Here is a 17,012-nt window from a genome sequence, read left to right as displayed (position 1 = left end):
TTGTGATAGAGTTTTATATGAGCTAATGAAGAAAGTGAAAAATACTTCCTTTCTTCCTGTGAACTGTATACTTCAGTTGACAATAAAAAATGGGAATGTTTGGGTTTGTATACAGTAGATAATAACTATACTCACTATTAAAGCAGATGCCTGGCCATTGAAAAATCAGTTAAAAGGCCTCCAGAGGCAAAGGTATGAAAACTTCTTAGCCATAACCAAACACCTTGAGTCACTAGGCTTGGGGGCTTAGGACCATAGTCTTAGGGGACACCTAAGTCAACTGGTATAACACAGTCCACAAAGACAATCCCTACATCCTACTTTGGTGAGTAGTGACTGGGGTCTCAAGAGCTTGCAAGTGGCCACCTAAGATGCAATTACTGGCTTTCCCTCATCTGGTGCAAAAAAGACTGAAAACAATCAAGCACTCAAGGAAACAATTAGTCCAAAGAACTAAGAGACCATGGGAAGCACAGCCTCCACTAGCCTGGGACCAGAAGAATGACATGGCACTGGCTTTCACTACCAACTTACTCTGACTGGGATCACACTAGAAGGGCCTGGTCAGAGTAGGAGAAAAATGTAGCACAGTATTGAAAGTAATAAAAAAGACCAGGTTTTCTGGTCTGATAGAGACTGATGGAATCTCTGAGACTATGGCCTTTAGACATCCTTCAAAGCTGGAACTGAACTTACCCCCTGTGGATTATCTTTTAGTCAAACAACAGACATCTGTAAAGTGAACAATAACATCTGTGAGGAACATGCTCCTAGAACAATCAACCATGTAAAACCAAAAAGACAGCATGTGCCTCAAAACAAAGTTCAGAAGGCAGGAAGGAGCAGGAGAGATGGACAAATGGAAGCAGGAAACTCAGGGAGGAAGTGGGAAGATTGTTGTTAGATTGACTGCAACTAATGTCGTTACACAAAGTGTGTATAAATTGTTGAATATGAAACTAATGTGCTCTACAAACTTTTTAACCCAAACCACAATAAAACATTCAAAAAATGAGAAGAAAGTCCTTACATGGAAGGTGGGAGTGCAATGGCTCAGTAGATTAAGCAGTGGACTACAAACAACAAGGTCATCAGATGCTCCATGGGAGAAAGATGAGGCTTTTGGTTCCTGCAGAGATCTACAGCCTCGAAAACCCAAAGGCACATGACAACACATTTTAAATGGGTGGAGTGGGCACTATGGTTTCTCCTCATGAAGCTTGCATGTATCATAAAATAGCATCTCCATGAGTGAAAAACCAGACAACTAGACAGTTACTGTGATCAGAACGTAACTTCCTTGTCCATTCCCAGGCATGCCTCCTCCTAAAGAACCAATCATTTATTTCTATAGTTAGATTCTTACCTAAGATCCATTTTTCTGACAAATACTTGATGGTTGCTTTCTTCTTTCCTTTGTAGGGGCCGATGAAGATGCTGGCCTGGCGTGAGACTTGGGTGATCTGGCCTCCACACAGTCTGACAAGTTCGCACAGCTTGGCAGGTGGGGGGTTACTGGCTGGAGTGATGAACATCACTGGCTGCCCAGAAAAGAGATTTCCTTGGTATTGTCCTGCTGATAAATGGCACTCCAGTCGGCAGACCTATTGGGTAAAGACAGATGGAAGAATTACAAATGCACTGAACTATTGAGTAACTCAACTGTGAAGTTCATCTTTCCTTTTGGGGAAAGCAATATACTGAATGTAAGTTTCACATTCTGAGGTGAGTTTTAAATTCTGAGGAGATAAGATAATAGCATGATAACTGACTGGTGCTTATCATTTTCTGAAGTAGGCTAATAAGTAAAATTCCAAGCAAACAAATTTATACGTAAAAATGTTTAGGTCTTTGAATTATTACAAATCCTAAAAATATTAGGAAGTAATAAAATGCTCAACAGAGTGGAGAGAACCACATCTATATTCAGTAAATCCTATTTAAGTTGATTAGCTGCCTTGTTAAGTGAGAGCAGGAGAGGGCTCTTGGTAGCAAATCATTTTTTACATGAATCTAAGAGGAGCTATAAATCCAGCACTACAATTTAAATGTGTAAAGAGGGAATTCGGCAATATAAAAGCAAACTTCCTATAGCTATTCATAACAACAACAACAATAAAAGGCTATAAATAAGTGGTTAGTAGTTATTTTGACGAGTTATAACAATAATTTTGAAGAGTATTGTAGACAGTGGGAAACATCTCAGCTACAAGGATGTCAAATTGCACTCCTTTTTATTTTGATAATGTTATGGTAGTCTGGCTGACCGAAAGGACAATGGGTAGGTCCAGCTATTCTAAACACACAGTTGACTAACTATGGATTAATAAAGACTTTTCAAAAATGTAAACATCCTCTGGGAAATGTTGAGGATATGTGTCATTCATATTTTTTTCTGAATATTTTCACCCATTTTTCTTTGTAAACGTCTGAGATCAATGGTTCCAAGAAATTAGGGATCTGGGGAAAAGGGTTAAAGTGTTGGGAGTGGCACAGTAGGGAATACACATCAGTTAGAAGGCCCTGTGTGCATTGAACAGATTTACATGTAATATCTGGAATTACCAAAGCCATTCTGAGACCTTGAAGGGCGAGACTGTGAATGTGCTCAAACTGCCCGGGGTGGCAGGGGGAGTAGGGAGAGATGAAAAGCACCTGGAACCTTCATAACTGAACTGACTGGATCCCTGGACTTGTCTTACTTTTGTAATTTTTTAGTATTAATGTTGCTGTTATTAAGTGCCGTCTAATTGGATCTGACTCACAACGACCCTGTATAGGGTTTCTGAACAGTGGCTGGTGAGCTTGAACCACCAACCTTGTGGTTCAAACTGAACTTGCAGTCTAGCGCATTAACTTTAAGTGCTATCAGGACTCCAGTTTTTAGGTGAGAAAATATTAATTCCTTAAGCTGCTTTTTAAATTGAGTTTTCTGCTTACATAAGCCCAAAGCATTCAAACGATACAGTTCTCATGCATCTGTCATTTTTCTAAGGTAACCACTGTTGAGACTTTGCTGTGCATTTTCCTAAATTCTGTACAAAATGCACCACACACACATGGAACCTTGGTGTGGCACCATAGGATAAGCACTTGATCACAACATCAGTTTGAACCACTAGGTCTATAGTTTAAGCCCACCAGTAGCTCCTTGGAAACTCTATATAGGATCGCTATGAATTTTGGAATCCTGTGTGGTGCTGTGGGTTAATGCGCTAGACTGCAAATTCAGTTAGAACCACAAGATCGGCGGTTCAAGCTCACCAGTTGCTCCTTGGAAACCCTATACAGGGTTGCTATGGGTCGGATCTAATTTGATGGACCTTAACAACAACAACATGAGTGTTGTTGGCAAGTGCTGACGAGTCAGTTCCAACTCATGGCAACCCTGTATAGCGTTTCTGAGGAACAGTTGGTGAGTTTGAACTGCTGACCTCGCAATTAACAATCCAGTGCCAATCCTACAGCGCGACACCAAGACTTCATATATATGTATTGCTTTACGCATAAACAATAATTCAAATTTTCATCAGGTAGAAAAGGAAGTAAATATTTCATATGTTTAGAATGTGACTTTGTCAATTTCTTTGCTTCTTCTTTCCCTTCTCTCCCTGAAATTTATTGAACATTTACTATGTGCTAGGCACATGAAAGGTGCTGGGGAAGCATCGATAATTGAAGACACAGTCCCAAGCCTCAGTTAAAAATACATGACACAAAAGTCAACAAATGAAAATGCTTCATTTATTTTTTCAGCTTGAAATCATAGGAAGCCTAGCATTATAAATATCTGATTCTTCACTTAAAGGAACTGAAATTCCTTGGGCACTAAATTTCCAAACCTAAGTAAAATAATTTCTGGGAAAGCTTAATTAAGGGTTAGATTATTTAAAATTAGAAATTACTTCAGGAATTTGTCCCACAAATATGCTTTCATGTATACAAGGATGTACATGCATAAATAGTTCATTGTCATAGAAACTATGATGACTGGCAAGTTTTATTTATATTGTGTCTACAATAGGATGCATGACTGTTTATTACTAAGCTTCAGTTAAACTCACTGCAATAAGTGGGAGGTCTTAAGAATGTGACATTGCTCTATCACTCTGAGGATAGACAGCCCTCACTATTCATCTTAGTCTCTATCACTAGCACTTTTACATTATAGATAATTGGTGACTAATGAAAACATTCTAAAAACACAAGTATTCATATAGTGTTATCCTTTAAGATTATACTATGATTTTGAAGGCCAGGGTCATACCATTGCTTTGCTACCGCTGCTGGAAGAGAAGACACCTTGGCAATTTAACTTTCTAGCAAAATGTCATTTCTCTTTCAGAGGCATTTTTGTAAAAAAATAAGTTAAAAATTAAAGAACTGAAAACAACACACAAAAAGTTAATACAGCAGTTAACTGAGATCACTGGATGTGCCTGATGGTGTACTGTTTTTATTCCATCATCAGACCATGCTCCAAAGGGCCTAGTTCTTACTTAGAGATTAAAGAGAAAATTCTTTGGTCCACAGTTTCAAAGGCAACTTGCTAGTTATTATTTTCATTGTCTTCTTAATTCCTTGTGTAGGATCAATTCAAGGCAATGTGCTCTAAATTCTAATTTCATTTTAAACTTTTCAAAACATACACCTACCCCAAATGCTGCCAAATGCCAGGAAAAGGAACCCCTCTAAAAACAAACAAAAGGAGCTCTGGTAGTGTAGTGGTTATGAATCGGGCTGCTAATCTCAGGGACAGTAGTTCGAAACTATCAGCTGTTCTGCGGGAGAAAGATGAGGCTTTCTGCTCCCATAAAGATTTACAGACAGCCTCGGAAATCCTGTACAGGGTCACTATGAATCAGAACCAACTCCACAGCACATAACAACAGCAACAAAAACAAACCCCCGCCACTGCTGTCAATTCTACTCATAGCAACACTGTAGGACAGAGTAGAACTGTCCCAAAGGGTTTCCAAAAAGGTAGTCTTTATATAAGCAGACTGCAATATTTTTCTCCCACAGAGCAGCTGGTGGGTTTGAACCACCTACCTTTTGGTTAGCAGTGGAGCATTTTAACCATTGCACCACCAGGAATCCTTTTAGAAAAACGTTTCATTATTAACGTGGGAACCAGGCAGATGTCATAATTGATTCAAAGGAGAATCTAAAGAGCACAGTTATAGAACATGGATATTGAAATTAGTTTCAACATGAACAGCGACAAAAATGGATTTTCCATGCAAGCATAGAGGAAGGCATCTCTCTACCAGATGGAACTCATTTTCAAGTACACAGACAAGAGTCATTTGCCTTGCAATCAGTTCTTTACAATTTACAGAGTTGTAAAGGCAATGCTCTGGTAGCGTAGTGGTTACGAATCGGGCTGCGAACCTTAAGGTTAGCGGTTCGAAACTACCAGCCGCTCTGCGGGAGAAAGATGAGGCTTTCTACTCCCGTAAAGATTTACACCCTCGGAAAGCCTGTACAGGGTCGCTATGGGTCGGAACCGACTCAACGGCACTTAACAACAACAACAACAAAAGGCAATGCTTAAAGGCAATGAATGCTTAAAGGCAATGAAGGCTAGAATTAGATAACCTGGAAGGATGTGCTCACTCTAAGAAAGTATGGTTTTCCACAGAAGTACAAATATTTCCCTTCAGAACCCAAATAGCTCTGAAAAAATCATGGAAGAACAGGCGATTAAGTAGAGTTACTGATTACTCTTGGCTTAAGTTGCCTCCAAAACAAACAACAGTAAATTTTGTGTAGAGTTCAGAAGAGCTCTCTCTTCTCTCTGTTAATAACATAAAATAAATAAAATGAGCCTGTATAAGATTTTCCAGGAGCGGTTTGTGGGTTTGAATTATCAGCCTTGTAGTGAGCAGTCCAGTGCTTATCTTACAGCACCACACCAGGACCCCTCATATTGTTGTTGTTAAGTTCCTTGGAATCAGTTTCGACTCATAGCGACCAAGTATAAGGTTCCCAAGGAGAAGCTGGTGGGTTTAAACTGCCAAACCAGTTAGCAGTCCTGTGCTGATCCTATAGCCTTACACTAGGACCCCATATATACATATAGATGTTTATATACATATGTTGTTGTTGTTAAGTGCTTTTGAGTCAATTCCGACTCATAGTGACCTTTTATGGGATTTCTGAAGAACAGCTGGTAGGTTTGAACTGCCAACTTTGTGGTTTGCAGTCCAGTGTTGATCCAGCAGCACTACACCAGAAGTCCAATATATACACACATATGTATATTATATATACCTTGGAGTTTTTGTGGGTTTGATTCCAGACCACTGCAATAAAGTGAATCAAACAACTTTTTTTGGTTTCCCAGTGCATATAAAAGTTATGTTTATATAATACTGTAGTCTATGAAGCATGATGAAAAAATTTGAAATGTGAGAATTACCAAATTGTGACAAAGAGACACAAACTGTGCACATGTTGTTGGGAAAATGGTGCTGACAGATTTCTTCAATGCAGGGTTGCCACAAACCTTCGATTTATAAAACATGGGCTATCTGCAATGCACAATAAAATGAGGTATATGCTATATGTGCATGTGTTTGTATTTATATAGACAGAAAAGGAAGCAACTGGTTGGTGGTGTTGTTAAATGCCGTCGAGTCTTCCGGCCCATAGCAATCCTGTATAGGGTTTCCAAGGAGCAGTTGGTGAGCTTGAACTGCCAACCTTGCAGTTCAAATGACTTTTCAGTCTAGAGCATTAACCCACAGGGCAACACCAGGACTCCAGGTAGAAGATAAAAATTTCTGTCATTAGCTTTTCATTTGAATTCTTAATTGTAATAGACAGGACCCATTGGAAGGTAAAGGACTCAGACTGGTCTAAGCTTAAGGTTAGCTTTGTGTTAAACAAAACATTGACTTTATTTGCATTTGTGTCTTCAACAAAAAACACTAAAATGATTCAGTAGGTTTTAGCTCAGAAATTTCAAAATCACTTATGTAGAAGTCAATTAAGGCAAACCATATTGTTTACAAAACTAGACAGAACAAAATTCTCCCAATACTTCTAGCTTCAATGAATTCAAGCTATTTATCTTTAACCAGGAAGTAAAACGCCACATAAAGGTTGATGATTCATTTACTCTAACTGAGGGTGTTATATTGCGTTAGTCAATTAGTGAGTTTTCTTTTCCCTTTTTGCGGTGCTTACCTTTAAAATCAATCTTTAGTTCCTGAAGTTTCTATAGGTATTTTGGATCCACATACAGAATAGGAAATACACATTTTTCATTATGTGATTCTCATAGCCTCACACTTGAGGAAATTGGAGCTCGATGAAGTTGATTTTTCACCTGAGATCATGCTGTAGAAAATGGTTTGAATCTAGGTCTGTGTGATATTCAATTCCTCACTTTTTCCATAGCTTCACATGGTTTCTGCTTTTCACCAGTGACAGAGAAATAATAATATCTATCCAATTTGTCCCATTAAGGCAAGATGACAATCAAGTAAAATAATATCACACCTCAATTCTAAGATGTATTTTTTCCATATTCTAATATTAGAAGATTAGAATGAGCTCAAGTGTAGCAACAATTGTGAGGTTGGCCCAGGACCAGGTCATATTTTGTTTTGTTGTGCATAGGGTTGCTATGAGTCGGTACCGACTCGATGGCACCTAACAACAATATAAGAATGGGAGTCTTGGTGTGGTGCTGGGAAGTACTGGATTGCTAACCTCAAGGTCAGTGGTTCAAGCCCAGCCTCCTGTTGCTCTTTGGAAACTTTATCAAGGGTCACTTTGAGTTGGAATCAACTTGACTATACTTAAAAACAACAACAACATAGGGCGGTATCTTTTAATGTCTGGTGGATCATAGTTTTCAACTAGCAACATTTTTTTCATGTGATACAGAAAATACTGGTAGATCAAAATATATCTTAGATTTGAAACATTGAACACTTGAGACTTGAGCCCTTCTTAATGGGCTAAGACAAGTTTTGAGTACATCTCAGACATGTTTAGCATGTTTGTGTACAGTTGTGTAACCATCAGTACAAGCTAAGATAAGAACATTTCAGTTGTCTAAACAAGAAACCCAGGCTCATTAGAAATCACTGTTTTTCCCCACTATCCATCCCCACAGCACCCTATTCCCCTGGCAACCACTAATTTACACTGTCTCTAGGGATTTGCCTATGCTGAACATTTGACATAAGTGGATATATACAATATGTGATCTTTTGTGACAGACTGCACTTAGCATAATGCTTTCTAGGTTTATCTATGTTATAGTATATGTCAGCACTTAATTCTTTTTATTGCTGAATGATATTCCATTGCACAGATAGATCACATTTTGGTTTATATGTTCACTAATTAATAAACATTCAAGGTATCCACTTTTTAGCTATTTTGAATGGTGTTGCAATGAACATTCACATTTAAGTCTTTGGATGAATGTATGCTTTCATTTTTTTGGGTATGCACTTGGAGTGGAGTTGCTGATACAGTAGCTCTTATGTGCAACATTTTGGGAAAATGCCAACTACATCATTTTACTGTGTAGATATAAAATACATTTTAAAAATAATTGTAAAAATGTTCAGATTGGCACACACACACACAAAAGTATAACATAAGGAATACATGGCTATGACATGTTCTACAGTTATGTACAATTTAAAGGCATGTTTTGATCTTAGAGTAGAAAACAGAATCTACAATGTGCCCCAAATACATCATTCCTTGATTTTGTACCTTTTTTAAAAAAAATTCTCCATGCTTAACTTATTAAAGAAATCCAGGCATGTATTGAAACTCATAGAACTATATACCAAAAAGTCAATTTACTGTATATTAATTTAAAAGATAAAATAAAACAAAAACATACATGTGCCTAAATATAATTTTTCTTTCAAAGACAACTGAAGTATTCTTTGTTCAATGAAGCCTTGTCTGATATGCCCGCCTCCAAACCCTATTAACTCACTGAGTGTTCACTTATTTGAAACTGAGAACTGAGTACATATCACTTTGTGTTGTGTTAATCTCATCTTGAAGATGTACTATGGTCAGTGTGAGGCCCCATAGTATAGGCCCTGTAGTATAGGCCTTGGAGATATTGAGATAAATAAGAACTCTTTTCTCAAGTAGCTAATATACAAGTAGTACAAAGAGATCAGAAATACATCTATTCCCAAAGTTCATATGTGCATTTGAGTAAGTTGTAGCTGTAAAGCTTTAGAACGAGATGATACTGATGATAGCTAAATCAAGTAGGAACAAGAGTTAGCTGGATAGAAAAAGGCAGGAATGGGTGGGTGATGTGGTGGCATTCCTGCTAGAGGACAGTGTGTTAAGATATGAAGTAACTCATGTTTTGAAGCACTAAAAAGGTAAGTATATAGTTGTTGTTGTTGTTGAGTGCCGTCGAGTCGATTCCAACCCATAGCGACCCTGCATAGGGCTTCCAAGAAGCAGCTGGCGAGCTTGAACAACTGACCTTGCAGTTCAAATGACTTTGTAGCCTGATGCATTAGCCCACACACCACACCAAGACTCCAAGTATATAGTTACATAGTTAAAATAACTGAACGTTTTCACTACCAGAAGAGGAGGCTCTGTTCTTCACAACTAAGAGATATACATACCCAAACCACACTTATTGACATGGTTAGGTTACAAAGACCAGGTTGTATACACAATAAACATTTTGTGAGGAAGAAGATGCAGACTCTGAATCTGAAGCCTTGAAATTGCTGTGTCTCTGACACTCGAAGGCTCTGCTGTCAAGGTGCTCAAGTGGACCTAGAACCTGGTGGCTGGACTAGGGGCACTATTAGTAACTCTGGGGTCCAGGCAACTGGCAGGGGTCAAGATGGTCAATGGGGGCTTTGGCCAGTGCTCTTGTCCCTCACAGATGTCCCCTCCTTAGCTCCAGCTGCTTGTTGCTGCTCTATAGGTCAAGGAGAATCTCTGAAAACATACAATATGATGCTGGTCTTGGAGGACTTGGAATCCAATGCTGAGATCCTGGAGATGAACAGTTGCTTGGAAGAGGAGCTCGGCAGTTCAGGATGTTGGGGGAAGGGCTCAGCAGGTCCGAGGCCCCAAGTTATACCCAGTACCCTTCCTGCTATAGGGCTTGGTCCTTCCAGGGCACATGAGTAGAGGGTAGCACCAGCAGCAATCTTCCCTGCCATCGCCTCCTCCTGGGTCCCTCAGGCCACTGACAGGCCTGTCTCTGAAGGGCTTCCTCAAAATCCACCTTGGTCACCTCTTTCACAGGATGAGATGCTGTGGCTCCGGTGGTGGGAATGGGACTCACAAGAAGGTTTCTAGAGAACTGGCTGCTTTAGCTGTGAGCCTGAATCATGGGTAGCTTTGTGGGCTGGGAGCTGGGCATGGGGAGGAACCCAGGTTAATGTGCAAAATAGTCGGAAAGCAGCTTTTTTTTTTTTTTTTTTACTATTGTCATAAATACAAAATGTTAGATAACAAGAGAGTTGATAAGTGAGGAGTAGGTGTACACTGTCCTCCGTAGGTAAGACTGTGCTACTTGAAAAGTGCTCCATCAACACATGCAGTAATACAGGGTAGAAAATTGTACTCCCATAGTTCATGTTATCTAGCATGTTGGTGTTGACATCAGAGATCTCCATCAACACATGCAGGAATACAGGGTAGAAAATTGTACTCCCATAGTTCATGTTATCTAGCACGTTGGTGTTGACATCAGAGATGAGAAGAGGAGAGGGTAGGAGGGGAGACTTTGGGATGTTTTAGTTAAACGATTGCTTAGCCAATGGTGATAGTATGGAAGAGTCCAAAAAATGTCAGAATTGGGAAGAATCTTGGAGACCATCTCGGCCATTCCTTTCATTTTAAGGATGAGGAAATGGAGACTCAGAGAGACTAAACTTCTTATTTGGGGTCACAGAGCTTCTGGCAAAGCTTTCCTGTGTTTCCTAAGATGAAAGATCTCTTACTGTTGCCTACCATTGTGTAGCTCAGGGCTGAGCTACAGAATTAGTCTTCTCTTTCCTCACTTTTCTCTTTGCATGAGGAATATCTATGTATTCTTTTATTACTTAATTTAATCATTCATTTGAGTATCAGCTATCTTCTGAAGAAACAAAGATGAAGGGACACAGCCTTATTCTAGGAACAGAGGATGCTAGGACTATCAAGGGAGAAGAGCATGAGCGGAATGTGGAACCCTATCCAGAGAAGCAGCGACACCAGATATGGAGGCAGAGATGGGGACATGGAGAGAGTGAACAGCTGAGGACTGTAGACTCATGGAAAGAGAAAGGCTGTGTGCTGGCAGCCAGGAGACAGGCTTGCAGAATGTGTCCTTTGGTTGTTTAAATGATTATATATTCCTGAGTGGTTTTGTGTACATCCAAAAACAAAACAAAAGCCCAGAGGGAATAAAGCAAATACTGTTGAGTGATGGTGCATGGAGGTGATTGTAATCATTGCAATGAAACGTTAAGTGTAAAACTGATGTTTTCCCATGTAAACTATCACTCAATTCACAATAAAAACTTAAAAAAAAAAAAAAGAAGAAGAAAGAAAGGACACAGTCTTTGTGCCTCCAGGATTTTCTCATAATTACAGTAAATATGACATTGATTTAATGTGATAGGAAAATGAGAGCCCAAGACTACTTGAGGAAATCTAGGAAGACCTCAGAGTAGTAGCATTTGAGTTAGAGTTAAGAATAAGTACAAAGATGTTTGTTCACTGAAAAGCAAACAGAAAGGCACTCCAGGCAAATGGTGTAACGAGATGATGGCAAACTTGAACAAATTCCTCAGAATCACTAGGGTGTAATACATGAGGGACTAGAGAGTTGGCAGGTGATAGCAATAACAAAAGCTTACTTTTAAAAGCATTTAAATATGTACAAAGGTGATGAGGGTGAAAAAGCAGGTACCAGACAAATCATGCTTATATAATATGGTGGAATACATGGGGAGGGGTGGCAAAACCATAAGCAGAGATTAGGTCATGAAATCCAAATGTCAGAAAGATAACTCCGGAGGTGATTTGGGGGCAGAATGGAGGGGTTAAAACCAGAAACAAAAAGACACAAAGGAAAAAACTGCAATAATTTCAACAAGAAATGATGTAGGACAGGGCATGGGGAATGATGGTGGTGGTGGGAAACTCAAGAAAGAAAGTGACGGTAAATTCAGCAGGAATCTTGTCACAACATGTGCTTCCTGTTTTCATGGAGTGGGGTCCTGGTGTGGTGCTGTGAGTTAATGTGCTGTTTAGGCTCACCAGCCACTCCTTGGAAATCCCATATAGGGTCACTATGAGTCAGAAAAGACTTGACGGCACTTAACAACAAGAACATTTTCATGGAGTTGTTGTTGTTATGTTCCGTGGAGTCGGTTCCAACTCATAGCAACTCTGTACAGGGTTTCTGAGGCTGTAAATCTTTATAGGAGCAGAAAGCTTCCTTTTTCTACCGTGGAACAGCTGGTAGTTTCGAACTGCTGACCTTGCAGTTTGTAGCCCAATTCATAACCACTATGCTGTAGGTCCCATAAATGGAGGGTGTTTGACTATGAACCTAAAGATTCACAGTTTGAATCTACCCAATGGCACTGAGGAAGAAATGTCTGGCAATCTACTTCCATAAATATTACAGCCGAGAAAATGTATATAACATAGCTCTACTCTGTGATGAAGTCATCATGAGTGGCAAAGGGTTTAGTTTTGGTTTATTTTAATGAAATAAAGTTAAAACAGAGATATTATAAGAACCACAATGTTGTTTGTAAGTTCAACTATTGAGGTTTTAAAGTTTCCAATAAATAATACTTCTTTTTCCCCAAGGTTAAAATGAAATAAGAGATAGTTATATGCTGAACAGGAGGAGATCAAAATCACTTTTATTATTCATAATGCTGTGTGGAGACTTGGGTCTCAAATCTATGGCCATGCAAGTTTGCGTAAATACTTGCTTTGTGATATAGAAAGATCTACTAATAGAAGCTCATGTAGTGCTGAAAGCACTCACTAGCTCTGTACCAAGAAATCTGGAAGACAGCTGCCTGACCAAACAACTAGAAGAAATTCATATTGTTGCCCATTCCAAAGAAAGGTGACCTACAGAATGCACAAAGTATCGAACAATATCATTAATTCACACACCAACTAAAATATTGCTGAAGATAATTCACAAAACCAGTAGCAGCAGCACATCAAGAGCTGCCTGAAATTCAAACTGGATTCAGAAAAGGACATGGAAAAAGGGACATTATTGCTGATGTCAGATCATGGCTGAAAGCAGACAATTTCAGAAAGATATATGCCATTGATTCAGTACCAACTCAGAGCAACTCTATGAACAACAGAATGAAATACTGCCTAGTCCTGTGCTAACTATACAAATCTTTTCTACGCTTGAGCCCATTGCTGTTGCCACTGTGCCAATCCATCTCATTAGGGGCCTTCCTCTTTTTCACTGACCTTCCAATTTACCAAGCATGATATCCTTCACCAGGGACTGGTCCCTCCTGAAAATACTTCTGAAATATTAGAGATGAAATCTGGCCATCCTGGCTTCCAAGGTGCATTCTGGCTGTACATCTTCCAACACAGATTTATTCTTTTGGCAGTCCACAGTACTTTTAATATTCTCCTACATTACTATAACTCAAATGTCAAATGTATCTATTCTTCTATGGTCTTCCTTCTTCACTGTTCAACTTTTGCATGCATGTGAGGTTATTGAAAATACCATAGCTTGCATCAGATGCACCTTAGTCCTCAAATTGACATCTTTGTTCTTGAACACTTTAAGCAAGTCTTGTGCAACAGATTTGCCCAATGCAATACACCATTCGATATCTTGACTGCTGCTTCCATGAGTGTTGTTTGTGGAGCTGAGTAAAATGAAGTCTTTAACAACTTCAATCTTTTGTCCATTTATCTTGGCGTTATTTATTGGTCCAGTGGTGAGGACTTTTGTTTTCTTTACATTGAGGTGCAACCCATACCCATACCGAAGGATGTCTTTGATCTTCATCAGTATTTCACTTTCAGCAAGCAAGATTGTATCATCTGAATATTGCAGGTTGTTAATGAGTCTTCCTCCAATCCTTATAATGTCACATTCTTCTTCGTATAATCCAGTTTCTTGGATTATGTGGTCAGCATACAGATGGAATACGTATGGTAAAAGACACCTTTCCTATTGTTAAACTATTCAGTGTTCCCTTGTTCTGTTCAAACAACTGCCTCTTGAACTACACACAGGTTTCTCATGAGCACAAATAAGTGTTCCAGAATACTCATTCTCTGCAAAGTTGTCCAATAGTTTTGTAATGATCCATACTCAAAAGTCTTTGTGTAGTCAATAAAGCCCAGATACTTTCAGCCAAGATCCATCCATCTGATGTCAGCAATGATATTCCTCATTTCACATACTCTTCTGAATCCAGCTTGAATCTCTGGAAGTTCTCTGACAATCTAATGTTGCAGCTGATTTTGAATTATCTTTAGAAAAATTTTACTTGCACGTAATATTAAGATTATCTGGTGATTTCTGCATTCTGTTGGGTCACCTCTCTTTGGAATGGGCACAAACATGGATCTCTTTCAATTAGTTGACCAGGTTAACTGCCTTTCAAATTTCCTGGCATAAATGAGTGAGTGTCTCCAGTACCACATTACTGAAAGATTTCTATTTGTATTCTGTTGATTCCCAGAGACTTATGCTTTGCCAATGCCTTCAATGCACCTTGGACATCTTTCAGTATCATTGGCTCTTGATCATATGCTACCTCTTGGAATGGTTTAACATTGACCACTCCTTTTTGATACAGTGACTCTGTGTTCTATCTTCTTTTGATGCTTTCTGCATCATTCAGTAATTTACCTATAGAATCCTTCAATACTGCAATGGAGGCTTGATTTTTTTCTTCAGTTCTCTCAGCTTGAGAAATGCTGAGCTTATTCTTCCCTTTTGGTTTTCTAACTCCAGATCTCTGTACATTTCGTTGTAATATTTGACCTTGTCTTCTTGAGCTGACCTTTGAAATTTTATATTTAGTTCTTTTACCTCCTCATTGCTTCCATTTGCTTTAGCATCCATATACTAGAGAGCAAGTTTCAGAGTCTCTTCTGACATCCATTTTCGTCTTTTTCTTTTTTATTGTCTTCTTAATGACTTTTTTGCTTTCTTTCTACTTGATGTTCTTGATATCATTCCACAACTCTTTGGGCTTTGGTCTTTAGTGTCTAATGCATCAAATCTATTCTTCAGAAGATCTCTAAATTCAGGCGGGATGTGTTCAAGGGCATATTTTGGTTTGCATGGACTTTTTTCAATTTTCTTCAGCTGCAACCTGAACTTGCACATGAGCAATTAATGGTCTGTTCCAGTCTGCCCTGGCCTTATTTTGGCTGGTGATATAAAGCTTTTCCACTGTTTCTTTCCACAGATGTAGTTAATTTGGTTTCTGCATATTCTATCTGGTGAGGTCCACATATTTGGTCATCTCTTAAGCTGTTTAAAAAAGGTATTTGTAGTAAAGAGGTCATTCATTGTTCTTGCAAAATTCTATCATGTGATCTCTAGAATTGCTTCTATCACCAAGGCCATATTTTCCAATGAAAGATCTTTCTTCTTTTTTTTCTAAACTTGCATTCCAATTGCCAGTAATTATCAATACATCTTGATTACGTGTTTGATAAATTTCATACTGAAGAAGTTTGTAGAATTATTCTGGCACTATATTTGACAATATTCTGGTGTTCTTCATTATGTTTCAATATTCAATATTCTGGTGCTATCTGATAGCATTCCACTGTTATTCATTAGGTTTTCAGTGACTAACTATTTGGAAGCAGTCTGTCTCTCCTTCTTCCTAGTCTGTCTTAGTCTGGAAGCTCAACTAAAACCTGTCCACCATGGCTGACCCTGTTTGTATTTAAAATATCAGTGGCATAGCTTCTAGAATCACAGCAATATTCAAGCCACCACAGTATGACAAAGTGACAAATAAGTGGTGGGTTTTATTGACTGTGCAAAAGCTTTTAACTTTGTAGATCATGATGGGCTTTTTTGTGAATAAACTAACATTGTGAAGAATGGGAATTTCAGAAAATATTGTACTTATGTGGAAATGTACATAGACCAAGAGGCAACTGATAATGAATGGTTTTGAAATCAGAAAAGGTCAGGGTTGTATCCTTTCACCATACTTTCTCAATCTCAATGCTGAGGAATATTCTGGAAATCAGGGCTATGTAAGAACATGGCATCAAGGTTGGAGGAAGGCTCATATTAACAACCTGCAATACAAGGTTGATACAATTTTGTTTGCTGAAAGTAAGGAGGGCTTGAAATATTTAATAAGGAAGATCAAAGAATAAAGTCTTCAGTATGAATCGCAATTCAATGTAAAGGAAATGAAAATTCTTACAACTGGGCCAAAAAAAAAAACCAAAAAAAACACACCATGATCAACAGAGAAAAGATAAAAATTGTCAAAGATTTTTTTAATACTCTGATCCACAATTAATGCTCATGAAAGCAGCAGTCAAGAAGTCAAAATCAAAGTATGGTGCTGGTGAAGGATATTGAAAATTACAGGGACTGCCAGAAGAACAATGAAATTCATCTTGATTTCATTCAGCTACAATGCTCCTTAGAAGCAAGGAAATCAACCAGTCAAGAAATCAAATGATGAATTGCATTGGGCAAATGTACAGAAAAAGATTTCTTTAAAGTGTTAAAGAGCAAAGATATCATTTTCAGGATTAAGGTGCACCTGACCCATGTCATGGTATTTTCAATATGCATATGAAAGCTGTACAGAAAATAAGAAGACTGAAAAATAATTGATGCATTTGAAGTATGGTTAAGAATATTGATAGTACCATGGGCTATCAGAAGAACAAACAAATCCATCTTGGAAGAAGTAAAACCAGAATGTCCCTTAGAAGTGAGGAGGTGAGACTTCATTTCACCTACTTTTATCTGGACCTATGATTATCAG

At 38.6% G+C, this 17,012-nt stretch overlaps 1 protein-coding gene across 1 annotated transcript in view; it reads right to left on the bottom strand.

The window, feature by feature from the left end:
- Positions 1-1,366: 1,366 nt before the first annotated feature.
- Positions 1,367-17,012, bottom strand: part of LOC102829467 (microcephalin-like) — a gene marked incomplete at its 3' end in the record, with an annotated part of 359,617 nt that continues 343,971 nt past the window's right edge. The window contains exon 12 of the mRNA XM_006866726.1: positions 1,367-1,604. Coding sequence (XP_006866788.1) covers positions 1,367-1,604 — 238 coding nt within the window. The remainder of the gene's footprint in view (positions 1,605-17,012) is intronic.

The sequence above is a fragment of the Chrysochloris asiatica genome, unplaced genomic scaffold, assembly GCF_000296735.1.
Source record: "Chrysochloris asiatica unplaced genomic scaffold, ChrAsi1.0 scaffold00095, whole genome shotgun sequence".
Lineage (NCBI taxonomy): Eukaryota > Metazoa > Chordata > Mammalia > Afrosoricida > Chrysochloridae > Chrysochloris > Chrysochloris asiatica.
The sequence above is the reverse complement of the archived record's forward strand: the minus strand, read 5'-3'. Positions and strand labels throughout refer to the sequence as shown.